Source organism: Heloderma suspectum, chromosome 7 (genome assembly GCF_057233095.1).
Source record: "Heloderma suspectum isolate Gila_16-S chromosome 7, 16-S_ref, whole genome shotgun sequence".
Taxonomy (NCBI): Eukaryota; Metazoa; Chordata; class Lepidosauria; order Squamata; family Helodermatidae; genus Heloderma; species Heloderma suspectum.
In genome coordinates this window covers 87,528,766-87,547,187 of record NC_139464.1, presented here as the reverse complement: position 1 = coordinate 87,547,187, position 18,422 = coordinate 87,528,766, and the positions used below count along the sequence as shown (strand labels likewise).

General features: G+C 42.8%; 1 protein-coding gene across 1 annotated transcript in view; it reads right to left on the bottom strand.

Annotated features, from left to right (window-relative positions):
- Positions 1-12,810: 12,810 nt before the first annotated feature.
- CPED1 (cadherin like and PC-esterase domain containing 1) overlaps positions 12,811-18,422 on the bottom strand; it is a 153,479-nt gene continuing 147,867 nt past the window's right edge. The window contains exon 24 of the mRNA XM_084811823.1: positions 12,811-15,148. Within this exon, the coding sequence (XP_084667949.1) occupies positions 14,921-15,148 (228 nt within the window). The 3' untranslated portion in view covers positions 12,811-14,920. The remainder of the gene's footprint in view (positions 15,149-18,422) is intronic.

The window sequence follows — 18,422 nt, the reverse complement described above, 5'->3', positions numbered from 1 at the left end:
GAAGGAGAGCTGAAACTAGTCCCAACTCCCCTGCAAGGTAGGACAAGCCAATTCCGGCCCCACATTCCCAAAAGACACCCAGTAGCCACCCTCCCAGGCCAAGCGGCACTGAAATTAGCACTGAGGTTACCCAAAAAGAATCAAACCAACATTAAGTTGGTTAAATGTTTATTTAAGGTAGAGGGAAATGGAAGGGTGGTGGTAGTAGATTGTACAGAGGGGTACAAAGCAAAAATATTCAAGAAAGGAACCTTTATGCATAGAGAGCCTTTTAACCACACACCCAAGCAGAATAACAAAAGCTGGCTAACCTATCCTTCTACATATCAAAGTAAGGGCCTCCCGGGATAGAGTCCAACTGTAGAGCCAGGTCCAAAGACCACCATAACGAGGGAAGACAATCATGCTTCTGCCTCAGCTCCCTTTAAGGCTCAGTCCTGGCAACCCAGGGCAGGTTTTCCCCAGTCAGTCACCAGCCCAGTTCTTGGATCCCCCACTCTCACCCCAGAAGGAGGTAGCATCTTCCCACCAAACCCAGCTGTTATCACTTTCCCAGTTAATGAGGACTGAACCTGGCCTTGAACAGCAGGAGCAAGAAGCTTCCCAGAAAACACACCCCAGGTGGACATGAAAGCAAGGCCTAGCTTCATGGTGGAGAAGCAAGCTGGTGTTCTTGACAGGATGCAGCAATTTTGTTCAAAATGAAGCAGTATGCACAGCGCAGAGATGGTTTTTCCATATTTTGGCACAACCAGTCTCTTGTGCTGGTCCCACAATTTGAAAGAGTTTTTGCCTGCAGACGAGCAGGAAACGCGTGATTATCAGCATCTCATGGAATGGCAAGACATTCAAAGAATTCTTCGAAATGTGAAGAAAAGATTGCATTTGGGCAGCATTGCTTCTGTTAACAATTCCATGTCAGTCACAATCAAACCTGTAGTACTTATTAATTGCATCTTCTTGTTACTGTTGAGTTTCTTGTTCATACAGGATCATCTGCTGCATCTGTTATTGTTGGCACATCTCCTTCTTGACTATTGTCCTCACATTCAGGTATTGGCGCTGAAATATCACCTGTTGCTGTTGCAGATTTTTCATTATCTGTAGCATTGCTTATTGGGTAAGGAGTGTTTTCCAGTGGTTTGAGAAATGAACTTACTGGCTTTGATCTCTTAGCTGCTGCTTCTGTTAGAGCCCTTTGCTTACAGAGCCCTTTACAGACCATTCCACTCAACACACAAGGGTCTAACTAGCAACCAGGGGCATAGGGACGTTGGGGACAGGGCCTACATATGTGCCCACATCCCCCTCCCTGCTTTATCTGTACATGCGAGCAGGTGAATGCCTGTATACAGGGCTGGCCTCAAGGGTGGGCGAGCTGGGCGGTCACCCGGGGCGTGAGCTGAGGGGGTGCAAAGCTGAGCTCAGTAGCTGTGTTTTTTTAATGTACTGTCTGCAGTGAGCTAGGGTGGCAAAATGCAAGTGCCTGTAACCTTTCTTTCAAGGTTCTGCAGGCTGTTTGGGTGCTAACAACAAAAATGATTACCTGAAAGTATGTTTTCATACTTTTCCACTGTGATGTCATCTGTGCTAGGTAAAAATCAGTGGAACGCAGCTTTACTTTGAGGCAACGTTACCGAGTTTCCACTGAGTTTCATACTGAAACAGGGTTTCATACTTTTCCACTGTTTCCACTGTGATGTCATCTGTGCTAGGTAAAAATCAGTGGAACACAGCTTTACTTTGAGGCAACATTACCGAGCTCTTAATTTTTCAAATATGTTAACACCATAAGCACTGCATAAATAATAATAAAATAAAGCTGAAAGCTGTAAGAGGTCAGCTGGGTACATTTTTTATTTAGAACTTTATTTTTTTAAAGATAAAAATAATGGATATTCCACAATAAAAGAATGCTTACCAAAAAGTAGGAACTGCTACAAAACAAAACATAAGTAAAACCCGTAATAGTTTTGCTATGTTGCATAGTGCACTGCCACTGCTCAGAATGTGGCTTTTTGAACTTGAATGTAGCAGTGTCTGAGAGATCCCGGTTTTGAGCAATGTTGTTCTCGATGGACCTGCATCAGGACCCATAAATCCTCTGGGTGGCCCTGCAAACCTGGCTACGGGGGGTGGGGGTGGGGACCAAAGGCAGTCTTTGCCCAGGGCGCTATGTATCCTAGGGCCAACCCTGCCTGTATAGGACTTCAGTGGTTTATTTATATAATCAGCTGATCTGAGAGGACACATTCATCATGGTCTAATCTTGTGGCATCAAAACCAATATATTGTATTAATATTTATGAACATTTTAAACTCCTTAATATGGCAAAATCGATATCAGTAAACTTTTTTTCGGCTTTTTCACATCTATTTGCTTAAATTTTCAGGTCTAATCTGAGAGAGTGCATCAGATCTTGGTCCAGTAGGGATGCAGATAAAAACATGATGCAAATGCCCCATCAAATGCTTATCAAATGCCCCAATTAACAATTTTCTAAATGTGAGGACCTCTTTGAGCTTGAGGCCCAGGCCAAATGGCCTTCCTGGCCCACTCTCTGACTGACCCTGGTCAGAGGGCAAGTAATCCCACAGCAGGCCATTCTGAAAAAGCAGCAATAGAACCCCTATCTGACCTCTTAAGACAGAGACAAAAGCAATAAGAATAGCATCTTCTAGGGTCAGTCACCTGATGGCACTGTACTCCCTGCATTAATACCAGCCAATTCAGGGGTGTTTTCTCTTGCTGAACTCTCTCTCTCTCTGTGTGTGTGTGTGTGTGTGTGTGTAAAAATCTTATGCACCTCGCATCAAGCAAATCTGTGCTCCATCAGTGTCCAAAAGGAAGTGTTCTGGAGACACACCGTTTCCAAAAAGCACAATATTGAAGGAAGGGTGACAGCCGATTGGGTATAGGCCTGAATTAGCATTGCACAAGAACTGTCTGGCATTTGTAGATTTGGCACATTTGTAACACATGCAGGTCTTCTTGAAGGGAAACTTATTGATGTATTGGGAAAAGGAGCACATTTTCATCCTCATGGGTGAAGTGGGTGTCATGCTAAGAGAGCATGAATCTTCCTGTCACCTTCTACAGCCTTCCCCAACCTGATGCCCACCGGATGTGTTGTATTACAATGCCCATCACTCCCAGTCACCATAGCAATGGGGATGATGAGAGTTGTAGTCCAACACATTTTGGGGGCAGCAAGTTGGGGAAGGCTGCCTTTGTACCTACAGCTATGTATCCAGTTATTGTGTGCCATGCCTATGGTGAGCTCTCCATCCCTTCCCAGCTGAAAAAAGCATACAAACTCTTGTCATGGAATATGGTGCTGACACTGACATGTGAACTACTAACTTCATGGAACTATTTTAAGGAAAATCTAAATTATCAAAACTTTTTTTTTTAACAGTTAAGGGAAAACAATATTTACTCCCCCTATATAGCTACTCTGACATGGCATTTTTCCTCCTACATCAACATTTTACTCCCTTTCACACATACAGATATGCAGATGAAGGCACAAGAAAATGTCGACGGAGAAGGAAAACATTGTTATAGAAGAGCATTAGTCATATCATAGCCATGTTGCTACCAGCTGTTTCCATTTAATACCAGTGGTTTATCTCAGTCATGCAGGCTGGGGGTGCAAATTAATGCCTACACCTCATTAATAAGGCCATGTGAGATCTAATTGCTTTAATTAAGTGAAAGTGAACATTTCTATTTATTTAAAATTAATTTTAGACCATCTTTAAGGGTGGTACAATGAGGGCGAAACTAGGGTTAATAGCAGCCAGGCCAGGGGTTGGGAGGCACTCAGATGGACAAAACTAGGGAAGTAGGGCATTAACTCTTTCCCCACATCATTTTCCCCAAAGTGCTACTTGTTCCCTATGGTGGTCTGTTCCACAAAAATGTCTCTCTGTGGACTGAAAGTGGCACAAGGATGGCATTACTAAGAAGGCACCTTTGGTTGGGTCAGAGGGATAGAAAGGGCGGCGCAACATATTCCGTGTACAACATATTCTGTGATCAGAATAAATTGCGCAATTCAAAGTCATTAGCCATAGATGTGTTTACTTGTTCTGAATACTTTCTTATGTCCCTTAGTTCTAGCTTTTCCAAAGCTATATGGGAGGAGCTGGGAAAATATGTTAAATACAAATGTGGAGTATCAGCTTACATACATATAATTTTCCTTTACCTTTTTTTTAAAGAGTAAAATACAAGGGGAGGGAATGTTCCTGACACAATAGATGGGAAATTAATGTCTCATTCTCTCACGTCAGGTGAGTAACTATGTTGGGACCCTATAAGGAGGTTTCTCAGCATGCAGGTGGAAGATGATGTAGTGTGTTCCTGTGCATGCTTGTGGTTAGAAAAAACGCTATTCAGGATTTTCTTCCAGGTGATATCACTGATGTGTGAACTCTTTGGGAAGGAAGAACCTTTACTTGTAGCCCAATGGTCACTCAGAAGTAAGTCTCACAGAATTCAATGGGGGTTATTCTGAGATAAGTGTATATTTATTTATTTGGGACTATTTGTATACTGGTCTTCATTAAAAAAAAAAAAATCTCCCAGAATTTATAGTACAGTCCCAGAATTTACAGTACAAGCTAAAACTGTTTTTAAAAGCAGTAATACTGGAACAATATAAACAGTAAAACATTAAAACAGATCAAATCAGCAGAGTGGAATACTCACTTGAAGCACTAGTGCTTAATAAAACTTAAAAAGCTCAGACTCACATAATTATCAGCTTGACTGAAGTAGTGTGGTGTAGTGGTTAGAGTGCTGGACCTGAACTGGGGATACCCAGGTTCAAAACCACACTAGACCATGAAGCTCATTGGGTGGCCGGCCGTACCATTAGGCAAAGCAAGGCAGTTGTCTGAGGCGGCAAATGCTGGGACGCAGCAGCAAGGTGATGGAGGACAGAATTGTGTGCCATGTGGCCTTCCCTACGCCCCCTAAGCTAGCATGCTGCCTTCAGGTGTGGCAGCGGATGCTATCCTATTTGTTGGTGTTGAACACAGATATTTGCTCTTGAAGAAAGGCTTTTGTACATGGAATGGGAGGGGATGCTATCTTGTTCTTTGCCTCAGGCAGCAAAATATCTTGGGCTGGCCCTGCCAGTCACATTCTCTTAGCCTCACAGGGTAGTTCTTAGGATAAAATTGGGGGATGGACAACACTTGTACATGACCCTGCTATCCTTAGAGAAAGGACAGGATAAAACATACTAACCGCCCCCCCCCTTAATCTTCATTAGAGGGGATGTTAAAACTAAATTGCAGGACTACCACTCATTCTAGCTTCCTATTAGTGGATGCCGTCACTGATGGAAATACATACAGAAGTCCAACACAGCATTTACTGATACATACAGAGAGAAACTAGAGGCAGTGTATTATGTGACTTACTTAAGTTAGTTCATATTTAACACTGATCATGACTTTATTCACACGGCAAAGAATCTCTGAGTTAAGGACAAAGTTGGAAACCCTCTGTACAACTGCATTTGAAAGTTACTGAAAGAAGAGTTTAGAATCCAGCATAAAATAGCCTGCTGGACCAGTGCTTTCCATTCATTTGCATTTATTTTTTGTAACACTTTTGGACCAATAAGTAACCAAAGTTCCAGTTTGCTTAGCAGTTTCTCCTAACCAAAGCATTAGAACAGGACTGGGGAACCTCTTCCAGCCCATGGTCTGAAATCACTTTCGAGAAGCTCTTGGGGGCCACGTTCCAGTGGTGGGCAGGGCTAAAGACAAAAGGGATGGGCCCAAAATATGAAAAAAATACCAGTGTATTTCTTAGCACCAGTAACTGAGACTTAGGAGAGGCATCTCAACCTTTTAGAAGGTGGAAAAAAACACATACAAAAGCTGGAAAGCTCTTAGCACCAGTAACTGAGACTTAGGAGAGGCATCTCAACCTTTTAGAAGGTGGAAAAAAAACACATACAAAAGCTGGAAAGCCACCAAAGAATTGGTGGTCAGGTCAAAGAGGGTGTGGCCAGGGAAAGAGGGTGTGGCCAGGGAAAGGGGGTGTGGCCATCTGGGGACCCCAGAAGGGTCGGTTTTGGCCAATGGGCCTGAGGTTCCCCACCCCTGGATTAGAAGAAAGACCCCTATTGTTTTTTAAGCATTTCTGTAGTGATTTGACTTCTCACTGTAGCACACCAAGCTATCCAAATTGTTCACCCAGGCATATTCCCAAGGCTCAAACTGTAATAAGTAACTCGTATGTCCATTTTTTTAATGGATTAATGTAATTAAGAGATAACAGAAGCTTCAGCTGGGACTTTAATCTTTCTGTTTATTGCCCCATGATGCCACAACCGCTTCAGGAGCATCGGTCTTGAAGGAGTTCTTCTCAGGTCTTTCCCTGGCATCATTCTGTTCCTTGTAAAACGAGAGTCAGTGAGATGCTAGGAATGCCATGCAGAGGCTCCTTTTGGTTGCTTCCCTTGGCAGCCACTGCGTAAAGAACCGCAGCAAAAGTGGCCTCATATGACCTTATAGTGGCCCCAAAGGGGGTGTTCCAGTGGGAGGGGAGAGACCAGGATCTGCAGACTACTGTTACTGTGTGGTGAGCTGCTTGCATACTGCCTCTCCGCACAAGATCTGGTGGTATTGTGCTCCCAACACCACAAACACCCCTAAGGAAATAACGTGCTTTGCATAGCAAGCCACTGCATATGATGAGCTCCCCATTCAGTAACAGCAACCACATGGAGCAACTGCTGTACGCCGGCATAATTGCATTGGTAAGGAGATGCTGTGAAGCGCTCACAGCCACTGTGGCTTCATGTAATAATCGGGAGGGAAATATGAGATACATCGCCTTGGGATCAGAGGCTTCTGATCAGTGTAACGTATCTCAAAGAAGGAAATAATTTTCTCACAGCCAAGTTTCTTCCCTTCTGTCTCCTTCACATGCCCAACAAGTTGACCATATGTGGTTCAAAATGTCTTCTGATCACTGTAGTTGCTCTGGTTTACAGCAGTCCTCATATTTTGGCTTCTCACAGATCTTAGTATCACCAGGTATATTCAAGATGCATGTGAATAATGACTTGGAACAGAGAGGGACCTCCACCACTATGCTACACCAACTCTGAGAAATGATAGCACATTTAGGTAATTTTCTCCACCACTCACCTGAGCTTTGTAAGGAAACCTTTGTGACTCAGGAATAAAAGTTGTTCTAGGTCCCCAAAACCTTACCCCAGAGCCCTTCCTGGACTCATGACATCACAACAGGCAGGCCAAATGACTCTGTGGAGCTCCAGGATTTCTATTCCATCATAATATCATTTTCAGCTAGATGGGCCTCTCAGCTGGGATGGGTGAGTGGGTAGGAATTTGTAGATGGAAAGGGGGTGAGAAATCTATACATCCTATATTGTCTGGGACACTGTAAGGAACCATAGGTTTGCTCTGTAAAGCACTAATATTGAAGTATTGACTGCAAATTAAACATTAATATACTTTCCCCCTTTTTATTGCAATATAAAACTCAATTACAAAAAAAGGAAAAATACAGTAAGTACAATAACTGTAACACAATGATAAACAATAAAACATACTTTTCATTTTTACCTCCCCTCTCCCCATTTTAGCTCTCTAACCATGTATTTTCATAAAGGAATTAATGTATTAATAAATACATTATCTTTCTTCATCCTCATCCTATCTTTCATAGCTTACATTGAGCCACAGATTCTTTACTGTCAGATAGAAGAACTGTTTGATGATTTCCTATTTACGGTGTAACCCTATTGGGTTGCTGCCTGCTAGATGGAAGCCTCTGATCCAGGAAGCTCCCGAGATTCCTGTGCCCTTCTGGGCTGCTGCCAGCAGGGCGGGAGGAGCAACAGAGGCAACTTTGCCTCTGCATCCTGATCCTCCTTTAAAAAAAAAAAGTTCCTCTAGCCAGGCCTCCGAACATGTCAGAGGAGTCATGCCGCCTGGGGTGAAGCTGGAGAGGCCATAGGAGTCTGGAGATCCTGGCCTGTCCCCTCCCACTGGAACACTCCAATTTTGACCACTACAAGGTCATGTGAGGTCACTTCTGCTGCGGTTGTTTATGCAGTGGCTGTGAGATAGTGGGTAGAGGGACTGGATCTCAAAGACCTCCTCCCAAAGTCATTGGAGTGTCTATGGCTTCAGGCCCCTTCGTGGATCACTGCCTTGTTGTGGCAAAGGGGCTTGCGTAACTCAGTGAAGCCATAAGCTATGCCGTGCAGGGCCACCCAAGATGGACAGGTCATGGCAGAGAGTTCTGACAAAATGTGGTCCACTGGAGAAGGAAAGGGCAACCAACTCCAGTATTCTTGCCAAGAAAACCCCATGGAACGTATCACAAGGCTAAAAGAGATGATGCCGGAAGATGAGCCCCTCAGGTCGGAAGGTGTCCAATATACTACTGGTGAAGAGCAGAGGGTATTTCCAAGTAGTGCCAGAAAGAGTGAAGTGGCTGGGCCAAAGCCGAAAGGACACTCAGCTGTGGCTGTGTCTGGTGGTGAAAAGAAAATCCGATGCTGTAAAGAACAATATTGTTTAGGAACCTGGAATGTCATATCAATGAATCAAGGTAAGCTGGAGGTGGTCAAACATGAGATGGCAAGATTGAACATCGACATCTTGGGAATCAGCGAACTAAAATGGACAGGCATGGGTGAATTTAATTCAGGTGACCATCATATCTACTACTGTGGGCAAGAATCCCTTAGAAGAAATGGAGTAGCACTCATAGTCAACAAAAGGGTGGGAAAAGCAGTCCTGGGGTACAATCTTAAAAACGATAGAATGACCTCAGTACGAATCCAAGGCAAACCATTCAACATCACAGTAATTCAGGTCTATGCCCCAACCACTGAGGCCGAAGAAGCTGAGGATCAGTTCTATGAAGACCTACAACACCTTCTAGAACTAACACCAAAAAAAGATGTCCTCTTCATCATAGGGGATTGGAATGCTAAAGTAGGAAGTCAAGAAATCACCGGGATAACAGGCAGGCATGGCCTTGGTGTACAAAATGAAGCAGGACAAAAGCTAATAGAGTTTTGCCAAGAGAACACACTGATCATAGCAAACACTCTTTTCCAACAGCACAAGAGACGACTCTACACATGGACATCACCAGATGGTCAATATCGAAATCAGATTGATTATGTCCTTTGCAGCCAAAGATGGAGAAGTTCTATACAGAATGAGCGCAATTGTGCGGTAGTTTGAACACTCTTTGGTGTTGCCCTTCTTTGGAATTGGAATGTAAACTGACTAGGGTGCTTTGCCGTCACTACACACACACAGCTGATAGAACAGATTAACGTCCCTTGTCGCTTTATCTCTGATCTTTTTGAAAATGAGATAAAGGGGGAAAGGCATGAGAGATGTCCTGGAGTTTGACAATGTCATGTAAAGGACCTGCAAACTTCCATGAGTAGCCAATCATGAGTGTGCAATAAATCGCTCATGTAGAAAATGCTCTGTGACTCAATGCTTGCTGAAAACTCTTTCAGAAGTGACAAAATGTGGTCAGTTACTTGAAAACGATCACACTGGACTACTTGTTAGAATTGTTGTAAGTATGTATTTACATGGTAACAAGTGGTTGTTATTAGAGAACAGTCATACATAACTTTGCTAAATATACAGAATCCTTAGGTCTAATGCCCTATCGAAAACTACACTGGTGTAGTCTAATTAACTTCAAAGGAAGAGTTTTAATTGGCCACTAAATCACCTTTTCAGTACTAACCTTTAAAGACCGATAGGTGTTTTCTTTAAGGTATTGACCATTTTGTAGTTTCTGCTGCAAAACAACTGTTTGTTTTAAGAACATAAGAAGAGCCATGCTGGATCAGACCAAGGGTCCATCTAGTCCAGCATTCTGTTAACACAGTGGCTAACCAGCTGTTGACTGGGAACTCACAAGCAGGGCATGAGCACAACAGCGCCCTCCCACCCATGTTCCCCGGCAACTGGTGTACATATGCTCACTGCCTCTGGTACTGGAGGTAGCACATAGCCATCAGGAGTAGTAGTCATCGATAGCCTTTTCCTCCAGGAATTTGTCCAGCCCCCTTTTAAAGCCATCCAAATTGGTAGCCATCACTACATCCTGTGGTAGTGAATTCTATAGTTCACACAACTATGTACTGTGTGAAGAAGTACTTCCTTTTCTCTGTCCTGAATCTCCCAGCAATCAGCTTCATAAGATGACCACAGGTTCTAGTATTTTGAGAAAGGGAGAAAAATGTCTCCATGGAAATTGCTACTCAAAATAAACTGTCAGTGTAGGCTTCTTCTTGTGTCAGGAATATATAATTTGGTAAAAGCAAATATATTAGTAACAGAGGTCAGTCCACTTACAGCTGTTTAGGGCTAAAGCTTGTATTGTTCAGCAAAGAGTAGGAGCATTTAAGGGAAAACATGAAATAAAATAAAACCACTAATACATTACGAAAAGACTCTCCTTTTCTTCAGACACATTAATCAGATGGGATCTTTGTCAAATAGATTGCTGGGCTGTTAAAATTATTGTACATTGTACTATACATTTACTATCAGGTATTCAGGTTTGCCACATTTTTCTTCTCTGCCATGTATGTATGCAATTGCAGAACTCAGTATCTGTACACAGTGTCATAAACATGTTTTCCTATGTGCTTATTTGAATGGGAAAAATGTAACTGTCCCATTGAAAATACTCTGACACCACTAAGAAACCATAATTCAAATGAGTGCTTGTTATTAACCGTTCACTGCAAGACATGTTCATAACATTAATTTCCTTGCTGCTTCCTGGTACTTTACTAAGGCCTGGAGGTGTATCTGACTGATTTCTTCTCACTTGGCACACCATTCTCTTGTTTTCAGTGGTGCAGAACTACAGTTCTGCACCATTAACCCCTGGATTGAAATAGGAGTGTGTGCCAAGGACCATTTTTCCTTAATCTCTATTTGGGAATGTTACCTCTGGTTAATGGTGCAGAATGCATAGCTAGCTTTGGTACAGCTCCATCTAATACAGTAGATGGCTGCATATTCCAGTCAGAACTGTGTTGCCTATAGACCAGAGATTGTGTCACTCAAAAGTACAGAAAAACAATAGATGTGTTTGAAATACAACATTCTTGATGGACTGAGAAAAAGATATTTCATCCAGGAATTCCTTGAGTTGCTGTTCCCTTAAAAGGGAAGATTGGATATAGCCCTAAATTTGTCTGGGTCCTCTCTATTCACACAACAATGGTTTATTTGTTTGTTTTAAAGGAATGAAGGTTCATCACCTCATTTAAACCATGCAGGACCTTATCCCCTGTAAAGAAACATTGACTGTCCTAAACAAATGTCTGCAAAATTCACATAATTTAGCATTAACCAGACAGACAACGTGCATGTACGCAAACAAAACGTGTCAGTGACTATGGGAAAAAGTGTCACTGCAATAACTTTGAGCTGTTTCTGCGGACAATTTGATTCACATTGCCCTTTTCAAATGTGATGCCTTATGGATGGGTGAAAAATTTGTTCCTTGAGAGGTTTTTTATGTGGATTTACCAAATTTGCATGTCCCAAATCAATAAGAAAGCCAAGACAGGGTTGCATACCAAAATCTGTATTTTCCTGAGCCTGGTGATTCAGTTTGTTGAGGGGAAAATGTGCCCCAAAATGTGCATATTAGTGTAAAGTGCACAAAAACGGGTACATTAGAGAAATGTGCACACGTATTTGGGAAAAAGCACCCCCCCAAAAAAAAACTTAGTGAAAATCTCAGTGAGAACAACATCAACAAGTCCATCCACATTCATATGAAGGATTGTGTGGGGAAGAAAATGACTGGTTCACACATGTGCAAGTTGATCCTTTTGTTGCACTGAATTGTGTTCAGTCACTGTCATTACTCCAGAACAATTTAGAAAAGCAGTGTTGGTTTAACATATGAGTGATTTCACAGACCTACTGAATGGAAGTCACAACGGCTGAATCTACACATAGCAGTTATACCATTATCATACCGTTATCATAACTATTGGTACACATGACACCAATCGGCACCAATAGTTATGATAATGGTATAACTGCTATGTGTAGATTCAGCCAACGTCTCTGGAATTTCCATAACTTCACACTCCAGTCATAAACATACTTGCTTGAAAATAAGTTCATTGAAATCAATGAAATACTTTTAGCATCCTCATGCTAGATAGTTCTGACATGTGAAAATGGAACAGGAATACCACAGTGTAATATAATTGGTACCGAAGAAGTATGTTTTCCCCCCAAGACTGAAAATCATCTATATGCAATAAAGTTATACTTTCATCTGATATATCATAACTTCTTCACCCACCAGTATGTGAAAGAAAAAAAAAAAGTTATCTCAAGGAAATTTTGTACCATATGTTCTACTGATCTTTTTTGTTTTTCTATACATTTACCCTGATCAATACCTAACTATGGATTAGATACTACTGACTGGAAATCTCCGGTCCATATTAACTATTAAATTAAATATAGGTTGGTTTGCGTGTAACAGCAATACATTTATATAAAAATATATAGTATATAAAATACTATAATGTATAAAAATATAGTATTGAAAGGTTGCTTTCAAAATAGCAATATCTGAAAAACATTACAGTGAATGCCAGCATAGGAAAACCATATAATGGTGAATATGCAGAAATTGCATTGCACATTTGCCAGCATGGAGTATAACATGACCAGAATTCTTCCTGGGGTTTTGTTTAGCAAGAGTCCAACTTTAACATTACTTTTAGTATAAATATATTTATACAGGCGACCTTCTTTAAGTTTCTGCTTCTATTGTAAGGAATCCAGCACATGGAAAGCACGTAATGTACAAAAGAAAAACTTTAACTAACACAATGAGCTTTAGTATGCAGAAATATAGAGGCATGATAAAAAGTAGTGATTTTAAGACTGTTCAATAAACAAGTTTGTCTTCCTTTCAACCACACATTTGCACCATCACAGGATCCTTCATGTTTGGAGTTGATTTATGAATTATTTCTGAGATAAATACATAACTTTTTTTTATAAAGCCACTAAAATATATATATGCGCAAAGAGAAACACTGAGAATTCATTCTAGTTTAGAATGCAAATGAACTAAGGCAAGACATATGTGCAATGTTTGAGGCCATCACAAGAGCATTAGGAAATAGCTCTTTTTTATGGGCATGATTGTTGGTTGTGCACTCAGCAGGATGAGCAGGACCACCATTTGGATATGTACAAAATTCCATGAGAAATTCTACACCCAGTCCATGCAGCTGCTAAGTCATGGCTTGAATCCAAAGGGGTAGTTCAGTGATCTCTGCATGCAGTCTCTGGCTTTCTGTAGCATCCATCGTGCTGCTCCAGACCTTTGGGAGTGATGTTTGACATAGCACAAGAAGCTATAGTCAGAAAGATAACAGATATATTGTAGTCGTGGCTAAGAGCTTTCCTACACAAGGCATTTATCATGTGCTCGTCATTCCCTACTCACAGTTGTTTAGAGAATGGGTCTTTAGATCATGTTGTTGACCCTCCAGTGTTTCTGTTTGTAAATAGTACTTTTCTGTGAATTTTTTTAGCACATGGAAAATGGGGTATTATTTCTGATGGTGAAAGAAAGTGTGATCGCCTCTTGTGTAGTTGCACTATTCCACTGTATCACAGTGCCACCTAGAGGTTATGTAGTGGGAAAGCATGAAAGTGCTCCTCATGTAGTACTCGGATCTCAATTCTGCACCAAAACCAAAAGTGGATATAAGCAGATTAACAGCCTTGTATAGAAAAACCCTAAGAGTGTGAGCCAAGAAGTCCCCAGTTCAATTTATGTGCCATGCTACAAACTCACTAGGGATTTTTAGGTGAGCCCATTATCTCTCAACCTCAGCTATCCCAAGGTTCCCCCTCCCCTTTTTCATTTGTTTTACCTGTCCAATAAAATGAGTGGTTTCTGCAAAGGTGCAGGCCTGAAGGCCTTTTTTTGAATTTTCAAAAAGAAATTTACCCAAAATTGAAAGAATGTTTCATAAACTGGAAGGAGAAGCTGCACGTATGCCCAATAAACACACAAAGTGAAGCACAAGAACAAGAAAGGACAATGAAGTAAGAAACAACATCTGAAGGGCCAAACTAGATGTGATGCAATTGAAGTCTTTTTCTTGTCCATAAAGCAGCCATGGGGCATGAGTGTGATTTCAATTAGCACTGGAGTGCGGAGTAGGAAGGGGGTTAACCTACAGACCTGATCCATATCAGTTCACCCCAACCGGGTTGACTTGGACAGGAACAAGATGCCAGGAACTCCAATTGTGAAACTCCCTTGTTCATGTCTTCTTTGGCTCTTAGAACAACAGTGGAGGAGAGCTGCTGCCATCATTCTCTCAGTGCAAATGTTAGAAGTCATATCTAGTTCTGTCCATACAAATGCAATGCCTACTTTTAAGTGCATATTCTTATATTGCCATTTTGCAGTGTCATAAAACCCTTTAAAGTGAAATGAGATTTTTCTTTACAGCTGATATATCATTATAACCTGTACCTATACTTGAGCAGTCTCTACAGATACGTCAAAAATATATATTTCTTTCATATAATAATACATTTACTTAGCTTACAACTGTTTTAATTCTTGGCAACATTTCAAATAACTTCTCTCCCTCGTCTTGTGCTTCCTTGTCTCCCATTCTGAAACCACAGATATATGGAGACACATCTTGATTTTATAAGGCTTTGCGGAAACTGCCACATGTCTTGAGTTATGCTGGCATGCTCAGCCACTTGGAGAAGTGTGTAATAAATCTGGTCTGGCCTGTGGATCACCACATGGGAAGGTAGGGCGGCTGGGGCTCTGCATTTCAGTCGAATGAAGTTACGTTTCAACAACTGTCCTGCCATTTGCACAGATCCTGCTGAGGAGTATTTCTGAATACACTTGGTTTATTGGGCCCCTCACATGATAAGGGGATTGAGAACTGGCTGCATAGGCTTGCAATTTCATCAGGTTGCTTTGGTTGTTGAAATATTTGCCCAGCGCATAGGGCCTTGATAACGTCATGGCCATGGCAGAGCTTCCTTCAGATGTTTTGGATTTCACCACCTGAAAAAGAAGAAATTGAATGCTTGGGACATCATGTCATTGCTTCAGGCTAACCAAAAGAACGCACCGCCCCTTCATGCGTAACAGAGGGATGGCTATTTGATTGCTGGGCTGGTTTAAAGGCTTACAGTGCAATCCTGTCCCCAGGTTATTCCGACTTGCTGAGGAAAGGTTTGCAGCTTAAACCCCTATACTGATGTAACTTGAAGTTGCCCTGAGTCTAATTACGACAAGCTTGTCGTAATTAGATGCTACAAAGGGGACGTTTCTGGCATTGAGGTGTGCTTTGAAGGAGAAAAATGGCTAACTTAGTTCAAATCCTATTCTCCACCTCTCAAACCAGTGTAAACTGTACACACATACACAGGAGTCAATAGAGAGCCCCCACCCCCCGGATCACGGATAGGACACCAACTAACTTACAAGTCAATCACAGCACAATACCAGGAAGGAAATCAGATCGTATATACTGAGATGCATGGCTTGGAGGCATGACTAATCCACCACGTCTAAAGACCTATGAATGTACAAGTGGGGGCTTTGGTGGAAGGGGACTCCCAACAGTCAACGACAAGAACAAATACAGGAAGAGCAGATGGCAAAACATTCACCAAAAACCTGAATTCTGCTGCTCCAGCTGGGGCTTCAAGGACAAAGCATCTTACTCAGATAAGCAAGATAACCATTTCAATCAGGCTTCAGGCCTGGGCATGGGACAGAAATGGCCTTGGTCGCCTTGGTGGATGGTATGAGGAAGGCTTTGGATAGGGGCGAATGCTCCTTCCTTGTTCTCCTCGACCACTCAGTGGCTTTTGATACCATTGACAGCGGTATCCTCCTGGACCGCCTGGAGAGGTTGGGCATTGGAGACCTCATATTATGGTGTTTCTGGTCCTTCCTCTCCAGCAGGTACCAGAGGGTAGCACTGGGAGAGGAGGTCTCGGACCCGTGGCCACTCACTTGTAGGGTGCCACAGGGTTCCATCCTCTCCCCAATGCTATTTAATATCTATGTGAAGCTGCTGGGGGCTATCATCAGGAGGTTTGGGGTGCGGTGTCATCAATATGCGGATGACACGCAGCTCTATCTCTCGTTTAAATCTTCACCAAGGTTGGCCATAGAATCCCTGTCCAAATGTCTGAAGACGGTGAGTGGCTGGATGGGGAGGAATAAGCTGAAGCTGAACCCTGACAAGACCGAGGTACTTTTGGTGGGAGACAAGAGGAGGTTGGGAGATGCTGACCTGGTGTTGAATGGGGTATGGCTACCCTTGAAAGACCAGGTCTGCAGCCTGGGGGTCATTTTAGACTCCCAGCTGTCCATGGAGGCTCAGGTGTCAGCTGTGAGCCAGACAGCGCTGTACCAACTCCATTTGATATGGCAGCTGCGCCCCTACCTTCCCAACCATCTGCTCCTATCCATAGTACATTCCCTGGTTTCCTCTCGTCTAGACCACTGTAATGCGCTCTATGTGGGGTTACCCTTGAAGACGGTTTGGAAGCTAAAACTGGTGCAGAACACAGCAGCTTGCCTGATTAAAGGCAGCCGCCGGTGTGATCACATCACTCTGGTGCTGAAGGAGTTGCACTGGCTACCAGTTGTTTTCCGGGCCAAATTCAAGGTGTTGGTTTTGACCTTTAAACCCCTATATGGTTCCGGCCCAGCCTATCTCAAGGAGTGCCTCCAGCAACACCAGACAGGCCGCCCAACCAGATCAGCCTTGGATGGCCTTTCTGTCCCATCAGCCAGGACAGCTAGGCTGGTGAGGACTAGGGAGAGGGCCTTCTCTGTGGTGGCCCCTACTCTGTGGAACTCCCTCCCTAGGGAACTCCGCCATGCCCTCTCTTTAATGAGCTTCCACCACGCATTGAAAATGTGGTTGTTCAGGCAGGCATTTGGGGTGGGTTAGGGTATTTTTAGAAATACAATGTTTTAATGTGGAATTTTATTGTTTTCAACTGTTTGTACTGTTGTACATCGCCCAGAGTGGCCGGGTGATCGGCCATATGGGCGATTAAGAAATTAAACAAACAAACAAATAAGAGAAGGGGGCTAATAAAGGAGGAGGTGACTATGAGCCTTTCTACATGAGGCACCCCCTACTCATGGTTGTTTATGGGTTCTTTAGATGATGTTGTGACCCTCCAATTTCACTTCTGTTTTTAAACAGTTTTTTAGAGCAGAGAAATGTGGTGCTATTTCTGAAAGCAAAAGAAAACATTTTTTCCACTTGTGAATTTGTGCTATTCCACTATACCACAGTGCTACCTAGAGGTTATGTAGCAGAAAAGAAGGAAAGGAAACTTTCTTCGTGATCTCAGTTTTGCAACAAAACCAAAAACCGATGCAGGAGATTGACAGCCTCGTGTAGAAAGGTCCTATGCCTCAAAGCAGGACCACGACACCCCCTTTCCCTTTAATTGGCAGTAAGAAGAGCAGGAGAGGCACGTGGCAAGGGGAGAGGAAGGATGGGGGTTTTGTAGCGGCCCTTGGGAGAACACCATTTCCCATGGTGTCCTGCGCTGTTACTCCAGTGTCAGCGCCTCCTCTCACTGTTCCTCTACTGCTGTTCCCTCTACAGCCAATTAAGGGGAAGGGAACAGGGAGTGTGTTTGAGGGGCACAAGCAGGAATGGCTTCTGGGAACAGGGGAGGGCAACAGAGACAGATGGGACGGAAGTCGGGAATTGTTCTCCATCTTGGGTTTCTTTCCATGCCAAGTAAGAATTTGGAGAGTTTAAAAACTCAGTTCTCATTTGAGGTGGACTTTTAGGAGCCCCTGAAGTTTGTTTCCAATCCTGACAAAAAATAACTTTGGAAGCATCTCTACTGAAATGGTATATCTGCTGCATGCATGTTTGGTGTTCGGGGCAGCCACCCCTGACCTGTTGCCTTCCCCGACCTGGTGCCTGCCAGATGTTTTGGACTTCAACTCCCAGCAGCCCCCGCCAGCATGGCCAGTGGTCCAGAATTCTGGGAGTTGTAGTCCAAAACATCCAGTAGGGGAAGACTGCTGTATAATAAGAACATACAAACTGACATTACCTGAATCATGATCTTCCTCAAAACAGGATTACAACTGGAATGCGGAATTGTACCACGTGCAAGCTTTCGGGAAGCAACCTACCTCATTAGATAAATGAGTGGGAGGCGTAGCAGGGTCAGGTGATACCCCAGAAACACCCCCCTTTTTAAAAAAACTGGTGTGATTCTGAGATTTGTATTTATTTGTTGGAAATGATTCGTCATTACCTAAGCACATTCATTTTCCATGC